Below are 11,669 nucleotides of genomic sequence, written 5' to 3' on the forward strand. Positions count from 1 at the left end.
TACCTTCTTTGTGCATCTGGTATTTCAGTACCGTACAGTCTGTAAAGAATAATGAAAGTCAGAGTGAAAAGGTTGCCCGATATCCCTTAATGGTGTGGCAAGACACATGTATTTCTGCTGCTGCTACTACTGCTGCCACCACAAGACGACCAAAGAAAAAGTTAACAGAGGAACAGGAATACACTCCAATTTAAAAGGCAGAAAATAACTGTAGTTCGTTTTTTATAAAACTTCAGTTCAAATATTGCATGAAGACCCTTCTTTTTCAGATCTTCAAATGGCTTTTCTTGTATGGTTTTCCTCACAGTTCAAGGGTTATTTTACATCACACCCGTTCACATAAGCATCAGTTCCTTTGCAATCACAGGCTCAAGAGTAATCTCTGCTGCTGCCAGTACCAAGGTGCACCCGAAATACTGCCAGAATTCTAAGGTTATTCAGTTTAAAAAAACCCCAAAAAACAAGAAACCACCACACCCACCAAAATCTTCTGCCAAGGGTGCATCTGGCATATTCAACAAACAACATTCGACTGGGATGTACCTGCAACACTGAGCAGCCATTACTGTAACCAAGTTCACCAACTGCAAAAGGACAAGAAGCATGCTCGTAGCTAATACTACCTTCAGGTAACTGACTACGTGTCTTTCTGAAGTATGCCATCAGCTACGGATGCACGCCGCCAGAACGCACCGCCTTCTATAAAGAACTACCAAGTCCAGTACCCTGCCTCCCGTGGAACCTGTGTCTGATGCTGCAGCGGAAGACGTAACTGCGTAATAAACCTTTCCAGTTGTGCAATAATGCATGCTGCTGGAGAGCTGGGATATTTCTGTCAGGCATAAAAAAGTACAACACTGGACAAAGACAGCCATTTGACCTTCAAGAGTCTTTCTTTGTCAAATGCAGAGAGTAAGACAAACACATAAATGACCCTGAACAATAATTAAAGCTATGTACAAAATTTTGACTTTTAAACCAAGACATTATGGAACAGATAAAGAAACACACAAATGCCAAGAAAGGAAGGCACACTGAACTACAAAACGACAAGAGAGCCTTAATTCATACAGCCAACTTGTGAATTCCTTCACAAAAATAACTCAAAACTCTGAGATTAAAATTCTGTCAGATTTCACAGGGAACTCAATATGCCACTTGGAATTCTCTTGTAGCAGAAGGAGCTTAAGGCTGGGTTTAGACGTGTTTATAGCTCTGATCAACAAACTTTGACCTCTCAAATATCACGTGAGTTAAGAAAACCCTCGGGAATTAGGGGCCTTCTTCCCTGCGTGGTCTTAAAAAAAAAAAAAAAAACCCCAAACACAACACACACACAAAAAGCCCAAAACACACAACAAAAAAGGTGTGGTGCTTATATCCCTTGAGATGAACCGATATACCTTGTGTAGGTCAAACTGAGTGAATTAATGCATTACATACATTTCATTCTGGAGGAACCACTTCAACGAGGAATGAACGCAAGATACGTATCTCGAAGGATTCGGTTTACCTGCTAATAACGCACATATCAAGAGGCTTTAAAAAGTGTTATAAATGCCATTAATGAGTATAGGCACCAGACCAGAATATTTATAAATTCAAAACTGGCATGTAACTCAGGCTCTAATCAATTTAAAGAGGCACTGTGAAAGGTGGTGATGCTGCTATGCAGTAATTACTACTACTGTAGAATGAAATAGTGTTACCTAAATGAATACTTGCTCTACATTAATTCCCTTTAGTTAGACAAGTACATGAAGTATGCAGAAAAAGTTCTATTAGTCTATAAAAGGCGTTAGTGTTAAGAAATGCAAAGTACTTGCATCTTCAATTTCATAAACTTCACAAAAGGTGCAAATGATTTAATGCTTCCCAGGCTCACATAGGCAGGTCAGTACTATTATGTCTAGTTTTCCTAGAAGTACCATCATCTCGGGGCAGTGCTTTTTGCAAGCTTGACATAGCAGCAGTTCTTTCAATGTCTATCACAGCATACAGCTCTGTGCGCCTGGTTGGAGTCTGCGGAAGTGGAGTGGTGGGGGTTTTCGGAGTCTGAGGGTTGTCAGAGTCACTACCGCCTTCCAAGTCAACCTGTATATAGTTGAGCTGCCTGTGTTCTAAACTTGGACGCCTAATGTCAAAGTTAAAGACTGTTGGGGTACAGTCCCGACGTCGCGTAAATTCTACTTTATGAGCACTTGCTGGTACTGTTACATTCTCTGTATTGACATAATTATGCATCGGATCTAGGTTGTTGTGGTAGCCATTCACAGATGGTGTCTTTGGTCCTAAACTGTCATCTTCATCTCTACTCAGCTTGCGGGCTTCCCAAACAGGAGGCAAGGATGGCAAGTTCTCATAGTTCAACAGCGCAGTTCTCCTCTGAGCAGAGTTGTTAATGTTCTGGGTGTCTGAGGTACTGGTTGATGTCAAACGACCTCTCCTGACCCCTGAGGCACTAGGGATTGATAACCTATTTATATTTTCATACACCAATTTATTACCAGAAGGTGTTTCTCTACGTTCATCGCTGTCGTACCCAGTGTCCCATTCAGTGTTGTTTGTGCTGCTGCCACTAACTTGGTCTCTCCCAAGTTGCTCCAGTTTCTCTCTTTCCATTAACTGCCTTTGAACAGGTGTTGGTCCTAAAACAAACTTGACTCCTTCAGGCTCCAGGAGAACCTGAGCATCTCTGTCATCAGTACATATCTGATCTTCTTTCGCTTTAGTTGTTTCAGTGTTTGAAAGCTTTGATTCCAGTGGCGCATGCACACTCGATCGATTTTTTCTTTCCTCTTGTACCCCAGTAGTGTTGACATAAGTGTGCACCTAAAAGATAAAGGGGGGTAAAAAAAAGGAAATTCAAATGCTCTTTGCATTTTTCCCCCTCCCTTGAAACTTCTTTTCTTCTCAGCTTCCCACTTTTCTAATCAAAATACCTGAAAACCAAATCTCGTGATAGCAGCTGTTTAAAAAGGTTCTCTCTCACACTTTGCTGAACTGTGCTCAGTTTTGGTGTTTTGGTTTTACCTAATAGATAAAGAAAAGCTAAAGCCAGACCCTTTTTGGAGATGCTCAGCAAAAGGCTAAAGGGCAACAGACACCAGCTGTAACAGGAAAAAACCTTTTTACATACGAGGGAAACATGCTTTCACAACAAAGGTGGTCAAACACTGGAACACATGGCTCAGACACTATGGAATCCCCTTGCTGGAGTACTCAAAACAGGACAGGACAAGATGGTGTAGCCTCCCCTCTAACTTCAAAATTTGACCCAGAGGGCTCCAGAGGTCCCTTCTAACCTAAATTATTCCATGATTTCTATTTGCCAAATAGAAGACTTACATGTAACGAAGCTTTTTCTGACCAGGATCTCTCATTATAAAACACAATTTGTGTGTTTAAAAATAAATTACTGGAATTTTTGAGAAGAGTATAAGCAAATATATACTTTCTGTGTCTTTATTTGTATATAAATACGAAGAGTAGCTTAAAATAGTTACTCTTCCTCAGCAAGCCATCCTACAAAGCATCATTTTAAAGGGGCAAAGCAAACACTTTCTGAGGTAGTTAACATACAGTAGGAATACATTACACCCGATACTGAAAAACATGAATGAAAGCCTACAGAGTAAACATCAGAAAAACCAAAGAACCACCTAAATTGTAGGCGGGGAAGCGGGGAGAAGGGAAAGGAATTACTCACTTGCTCCTCTGCTACAAGTAAAGGATGTGTTGATTCTTCACCGACAGAGGGGAGGCGTGCACTTCCGACAGAAGGGTGTCTGCTGGAAGGATGTGATGAAGCATCTCCGAAAGATGGGTATCTGGGATAGCCGTTAGGTAAACTTTGTGCATTGAACCCAGGAGCTGATTCAATCAGAAAACAAGCAAAACAGTGTTAAAATAGAACATTTTACCATATATGAATAAGATGCTTTAAATCTTCATTTTTTTATTTTCAAAAGAGAAATTAAAATATGTATAACAGTATTAAATATTTACAAGACTCAGTTTTGCTGGGGGGAAGGAAAGGGAAAGCAAATGCAGAGTATAGCATCCCAGTATTTACTGGGAAACAGGTCTGAAGCAACCATTGAAATCTACGTGTATTACACACCACAGTCCTCCCAGTAAGGTCCCTACCCAACTTCTCTTTCTGCCATTAACAACATCTCCTTAGCAAGCAGGGACTGACTGACTTAAGGTTCCGTTCCTCTGAAATCATCAATAACCTGGAAGTCTTAGTTTCAAACAGCAAGCCACCTGCCTGAGATAACCTAAAATCCCCCGGTAATTTTGAAAGGACTTCACTCTACCCATCCATCTATTCACAGCAAAAGAAATATTCCAAACACAGTGTAGAGATGTGATGTTTCCCTAATTTTCCCCTAATAAAAGGGTTGGAACACTGCACAATAATCGTATTTCTCAGAAATGCTACAAGTAAAATAGGGTGATACATTATGAAGCAATTCAGTCAGTGTATTCAGAAGTGTTCACAAGAACTTCACTGGAAGTTGTTCTTATGCAACAATTCAGCTCCCAAAACTTATTTCTTAAAGCTGAAGAACTTGACTACGGGTGTTTTGCTCCCACAACCTGGGATTCTTCAAAGAGAATCCTTAGCAAGTACCTCAAGAGAATTAATTACTGGTAATTAGCCTCTTGGCTTTAAATTAGTTTTCTTTGCAGTTATTAAAGATGAAATGCAAATTAAATGCTATTTTTAGCTAAGTACCACATTACATTAAGGTATGTCATCTGACAGTATAATCACACTTACTGGTAGGTGTTCGAGGGGTTCTTGGAGCTTCCAACTCAGTTTGATGATTATTCCTTTCTACTACTGGTTCTTCTACCACATTTATGCTATTATTCTGCATTATTTCTTGCAACATATTAAATAGTTCTTCTGCACGGGCACATTTAAAGGCAAAGATTCCTATAAACACACAAGAAAAAAAATCAAAATCCTTTAACGTAAGAAACAACTTATATAACTTTCAAAAAATAGACCTGGAATCCACATAATGAATACCTGTTAAAGAAGCAAAACTGTTAAGAAATTCTTACTGCATCAAAACACACAAAATTACCGTGAGAACCTTTAAAGTGTTTATCTAACAGAAGAGTAAGATTCCCATGCACCTTAAGTTAAATTAGAACAGAAAACTGATTCGGTTAAAAGCAAAACTAAATTTTGAGTGCTAAATGGGGAGTAAACAAACAAAAAAAAAAACCACCCACAAAAGAGGGCAAGATTTTTTTTTAATTTTTTTTAAGCTGATAAAAAGGACACTTATTAAAGAAATAACACACTAAATGAAACTACTGTGGTGCTACAGGGTTGTATTTTTTTGAACCCGATTTCTATTAAACTACCAGAAAAGACACCTGCACAACAGGAGAGGAGGATTTAAACACTAGGTAAAAGTTGAGTTTCTTTAAGAAGATTAAAATAAAAAGCTAGTAAGACAAACTGTGTGAAACAGACAGTAACAAACCAATTGCTTTAGGCTAAAGGATCGACACAGAAGACAAAGTCAGCAGCAATACCATGTATTTTGCGTGTGTATTGTGCCACTTTGCCGTTAAACAGCAGGGAGCACCCCAACTTACCCTCACCAGCAAAGTCGCAGCTTTGGATTATTCTTCCATTGAAAGCATGAAGTTAAAGTTGACTTGTTAAACGTGGGTGCAGGAGCTCTTTTTTTTTTTTAAAAATGAGTATTACAATCTTAAAATACGCTTTACTAAAAACTACCTACCTATATAGCTAGTTCTGTAAGTGCAACTATGGTAGTATGCTGGCAATTAGTATCATGTATTTAAGGACACAGAACTGTGACAAATCAGAACCACCAGAAATGCTCCACACTGCAGAAGTTGACAAAAACCCAACTGAGAATCTAGCAAATGGGCTCAGAGGAATGACGCTCAACGCTTAATACTCAGCTGGTGCTGTGAATAAGCTTCATGCCTGTGACACAGCAGCTGTACAGCTGCTTCTGCTACATTTCCCCAACCCATGATCCAGCTCAAGTACAACAGGCCATGTTTAATTTTTCATCTATTTCTGAAAATCCATGCTGGATACTTAAAGAACAAAAGAAAACCCAAAAATCTAGCTTCACAAGATTTAAAAAGCTTCTAGTCTTTTTAAGAAATCCAGCTGCCTTTAACTTTTGTTCAAAAAAAGTGCTTCCAAACTGCTGATTGCTTAAAAACAGGGAGTGAACCAATTTGGCACTGAAGCTGCTTGATGAAACCTTGATTTTTATTAAATACATTCACATTAAATACAATGTGATCTGTCACTTACAAAATACGGTGACACACCAGCTCCTCCAAGCTTGCTATCCTGAATTATCTATTAGCTGTGCTCTCAAAACAGGTCTTCAAGGTTTTTAATACCTAGCACAAACTCAATGTTTTGCCATAAAATTCGAGACAAAATGGAAAACCCAAAACGAGACTATGGATCAGTAAAAGTTGATGGGCAGTATTCAGGGTATTCTCAAATGAAAAACTACTCTGTCATCTTACCAAGTGAAGATGAAGTTCTGCAACTGTGCCCACAAAAACCAGCATAGGTCTCAGGAACAATGCTCCATTGCAAAATGGCAGCAGAGGGAACATTTTCTGCCAGACTTATTTTTTTCTCAATATTTGCAGTACTTTAATATTATGTAAGGAAGGCAAGAAACAAGAGGGAGGAAAGGGTTGCTGCTCTCTCAGCTTGCTTTATCTTCTCTGTTTAAAAAAAAAAAAGAAAGAAGAAACTAGGAGGGAAGGTACGAAGTCAGTCAGACTCAATGGACCTGCTAACAGGTCATGGAAAAGAACCTTCACAGTAGCATCTTCAATTAAATTTTATTAGTATCTATTTTACATATTTAGAAGCAGCAGCATATTAAACCTGCAAAATCAACTTAAGTGATTTTCTGCAAAACAAAGTTTATTATTTACTCCATAGAAGTCTGAAAATTTAGTTTAGTGTGGAGTACATTGCAAATTTTTAAAACAACTATTTTTCATTAGGAGATGAACTGAGTATGCCTTCTAAACCCTTATCAAAAAATCCCATCTGCCCCCACCTGTTTGGACAATGCTGACCAGTTTTGTTTATGATCAAGTTCCTTCATCTTCCTGATTTTTTTTTTCTTTACAGTGAAATAAAAAACAATTGCTAATGCTAAATATCATTATTGATAAAAACACTAGTAAGTGTCACAAATCTCTAAGAACATAAAAATGCCATTTAATTTCACAACGTATGAATACATAAGAATTCCAGCTACATACACCTACATCACTGTAGAAAGATGCAAAACGAGGCTGAGACCTCAACCAAAACAGCTTTTCCCTCAGGGACTACTGCAGTGAAGAGAGAAAAGCCTAAATTTTGTCACTGGGAGCCAACCTTGGTCAAGGCAGGCATGGTCTGGGAACTGGAAAGGTAAGCATCTTCTTCCAACTGAAGCCACAAAAAAATAACTGAGCATAGCTGCAGTTCACACACTGTGTACAAAAACGTGTCAAAAATTGGGAACAATGTCATTGATACAAGTGAAAGTGATACTGGTTTTAGGAAGAGGGATGAAACAAGTGTGTTACTGAAGTCAACAACAGGGTAGGGATATCCAGTTCATGCCAGTGCTCCAGTCTTAAAAATCTAAAAATAGAGAATTCTTTCAATTCTGAGGAGATCCCCCCACAGTTCTGGGTTTCAATGCCCCTCCCTGAAAGTCAAGTCCAGTCAACCTCTGAGGTAGAATTTCCCTGCCAAAGCCACCTCCTAATTTCACCAGAAGTATAAGCACATCACACATACAAGCACAAAGTGCTCCAGACCTACAATGCCAAAAAACTATGTGCAACTCAAATTCTCATTTTACCAGAAGACCATCCCTCATAACATAACTCACTTTTTCCCAGAAACCACAATTACCTGTAAAAGTACAGCCTTTATAACCCTTGCCAAAGGACAGGCAAATATAATTCTTCTTTAAACAAAATTGCCTTCCAACATCAAATACATTTCCAAAAAGCTTGATACACAAAAAATCCACATACCTTGTCCAGTTTGACACCTTCGGCCACTTTCAAAAGAGAAAAGATTTGAGTCATAGCCATAGCGACGGAGACAGAGGTAGTGCCATTTTACGGAGTCCCTTTTACGGGTGTACAAAATTAGTTCTGTATCTGTAAGTTCCATTATGCCAGAACCCAGCTCATTACCATCATCATCCACATTAATAACCTATCAAAAGGAAGTGAAATAGCATTAAGTAAGTACTTTTTTTGAGCACCAATATCACTACTAACAATCTTAATGTTTCACTGATAAACTCCATCTGCTGTGTCATCTGAGTTACAATCTTTAGGGTAAAAGTTAAAAAAGCCCTCACCTCACCAAACCAGTTCCTTTGCTGCCCCAGCCCAGACTTAAAATACATGTTTTAAAGCAATATGAATGGGACTGCATAACATTATTGTAAAATCTAAGAAAATTTTGAAATCAAAGAGATTCATAAGATAATCTTTTTTTTTTTTAATTGGCTTTATGGACATATTCTAGTATTTCCACACAGATAAGGCATACCTCAGCTAATAGAATCTTTCAGAGCCCCGTTTCTTAAAAAAAAAAAAATTTGCTTTGTCATATAACCCCATTTACAGTTAGTAAAAGGAATGAAAAAGGATAAGGTGCTGCAAGATAAAGCTTCCTTCACATACCTGTAAAGCCCATGCACTGTGCTGAATCACCAGCCTTTTTTAGGCTCCCCCCTGCCCCACCTTTTTAAAGTCAACAAATAATTCAAATACCCCATGGTTATCTTGCATGAAAATACGTGTAAAGCTTAAACTCTTATTCTTTCTGCTTTAAACCAGCTGGAAGTCATCTGCATCCTTTATGGAATTCAGAGAACCTACATTTTCCTCTGCGTGTACTTTACCTCACAATACTGCTTTTAGTGGCATTCTTTCTTACTCAATAAGGAGGCTACCAAAAAAATATTCCCTATGGTATCAATTAATGTTACTGCTTAAATAGACACTTTCAACTTGAAATCTAGTCAATTGAAAAGAATTAGGAATAGTTTCATGTGCCATCGAGGCTTATGCCAACTTTCTTCATTTTGCAAATTACATTCTTTCATCTTCTACCCCCTGCTGCTAAATCAGCGACCCACACAAACAATAGATAAATTCTACAAGGAGGAAAATAGGAACTAGTTACGCAAAGTGATGTCAAATGCATAAAAAGCAAGAAAGCAGAAAAATATTTTATCCTTCAGCTTTTTGTACTGATAATATTAAACATTTCCAGAAATTCCCATGGCTTTAAAGCTCATTTCAGTGTTGCCCTAAGGCAATGCATGAATCGTTTTTCACTATGGAAGCATAACATTCCTTTGCCAACTCACGGAGACAGTTTGGAGCACAGAAGCAAATCTGACTTGTGTGACTATGCAAAGGTATGTTTACTTAAAGCCACTGACTTCAGCGGCTTCATGTTAAGCATGCTAAGCACATGAACAAGTGTTCACAATCTTATAAATTCCAAGGATAAGAGACTGAAGCACACACTTATAAATAAAATTTCTTCAAGTAACGGATAAAAAGTTCTCAAAATGCAATAATCAGTAGTGATCTTCAAGTAAAATCAGCGTTCCTAAAATTTTCTGTTGCTGACCCCACATCCAGGTTCATAATCACACCCCTCCAGTGGACTCCTGTTTCTTAGGCTTATGACTCCTTTCCTAACTTCCATAACCTCCCAGAGACACCACCATGTACTTGGGCCCTACCAACTGAAATGAAGACGGACCTAAAGCACAGGGTTTCTCCAAAACTCTCACAAAAAAGCCCACCCTGTCTAGAGAGTTCTTGTCACTGCTGGTAAGACAGGATTCCTCAAAGGCGCAAGAGAAACCTGTAGCCACAGATACCTGCAGGTCTGCAATGTTTTAACCGTTTGGTGATTCTCAACCTATTTTAATTTAATTTTCCATCACATACTTACTCTGCAAGAAAGCAACAAAATAATTCTCAACATCCCACACCAGTTGCTTACCTTAAACTTGTTTCGATGGTTATCTGGGACAGTTTCTTTATCTGGACAGCTACAACAGCTACCCATGACTTCTTCAGAAGACCATGTGATCTCTAAAGGGAAAAAAACCAAGCAAAATGATCATTTAGCTGAAGTAAAAATGGAGTTTCATCAACAAAACAACCCAACACAAACTGCTTTCTGAAATTACAATTCGTCACGATGAATTTTGCAGTCATAAGTAACAAAAAATCCCAACATAAATATTACAAATATTTTTAAGTATTTAAATTAGGTTTGGCATTAAGGAGTAGCAACACCAAGCAGTTAAAAGTCCTACCAATAATTCAACTTGAGGTTACTACCAAACAGACCCATTTGCTTTGTCACCTTAATCCCCATGGTAGCAGCTTGGAGGAAAACAAAACAACTTACTGGGTGTGATCCTCATCTCCTAAACCAGGGCCTTTACAACTCCCTGGATTCCAGTTCGGTCTACATAAGCGCTGCCCAGCTTAGCCTGCTGAGCACAGCCCTAGTGACGCGCGGCCAAGCCCTGGGCGGGAGGAGGTTACCAAGCACAGAGCCCACACGGCAATCCTGAAAGGCTGCCCTGGCTTGGGCAGCTCCAGGGCTAGCTTGTGATGGAGGGTGGAGGCGTTCCAGGCCTGCAGGCAGCCTCTGCTGGCAGCCGTGCAGTAAGGCTTTCTGCTTCCACTTTTAAATTCTTCCCATATAGCAATGTACATAAAACTTTGTAATCGAAGCTCAGGGAAGGAATAAACACACACCGCATTCAGCACAAATGTTCTAAAGCTTGGTTGTTGATTAAGTTCCGTTTGGATTACACTGTGTTACACAGTCTACTTCATTTGCTGTAAAAGCAGCAAAATATTCAGCTGATATTCCTGACTAAAGGGAGAAAAAAAATCAGATGTCACCTTAAGACAACCAGGACTTGCTTTCTAGACAGGCACTTATTAGCATGCAGCAGTAGTATCCAAGTAGCACTTCAGTCTGCTGAGAAGTAAGGTGCAAGGAAGGTTAACTCTTCCCCTCTTCTTGACCAGAAAAGCCACTCGAGGGATATTGCTACCCTGGAGACTGTATACATTCATATAAGTCTGCCACCAAGCCCCTGCACAGGTGAACAGAAGGGGTAACAACATGGCTTGGATTAATCCAGTAACAAAGAGGCAGAGCGCCAGACATGTAGTCAAAATTATGGATTCTCTAATGTCATTTCTGGCCATAACAAGAAAACATGCATTAATTTGACAGAGCTTTTCTTCTCAACTCTGCATGGAACTGGGGGGTTTGTTGTTTGCTTCTACTGTTGCAGAGAGAAAAGATGCTACATACAACTAGTTTTTTTGCACAGTGGTCTCGAATTTTATTAATCAGTCTCTCAATTACAGACTACTTTTAATAGTCTTCACACATACATCCCATTGTTATTTTAACTATCTATATATTTTTGCTTATGAATTCTGCCTGTTTTATTTAGAAAGGGAGATACAACTATTAACTCTTGCTATTAATTTCTTACCCTGGCACCCCACAATGCTTCAATACAGTAACATTCAGGTGGGTGTTGTTAGCC

The 11,669-nt window shown here is 39.0% G+C and overlaps 1 protein-coding gene across 1 annotated transcript; it reads right to left on the minus strand.

Annotated features, from left to right (window-relative positions):
• Positions 1-1,394: 1,394 nt before the first annotated feature.
• On the minus strand, positions 1,395-10,153 carry FRS2 (fibroblast growth factor receptor substrate 2). Its single transcript, XM_010148845.1, has 5 exons — positions 10,088-10,153; positions 8,083-8,269; positions 4,790-4,948; positions 3,710-3,873; positions 1,395-2,832 (listed from the first exon to the last, which is right to left on the minus strand). The coding sequence occupies exons 1-5, from the start codon at positions 10,151-10,153 to the stop codon at positions 1,882-1,884; spliced, it is 1,527 nt and encodes a 508-aa protein (XP_010147147.1). The 3' UTR covers positions 1,395-1,881.
• Positions 10,154-11,669: the final 1,516 nt, after the last annotated feature.

Source organism: Eurypyga helias, unplaced genomic scaffold (genome assembly GCF_000690775.1).
Source record: "Eurypyga helias isolate BGI_N326 unplaced genomic scaffold, ASM69077v1 scaffold7113, whole genome shotgun sequence".
Taxonomy (NCBI): Eukaryota; Metazoa; Chordata; class Aves; order Eurypygiformes; family Eurypygidae; genus Eurypyga; species Eurypyga helias.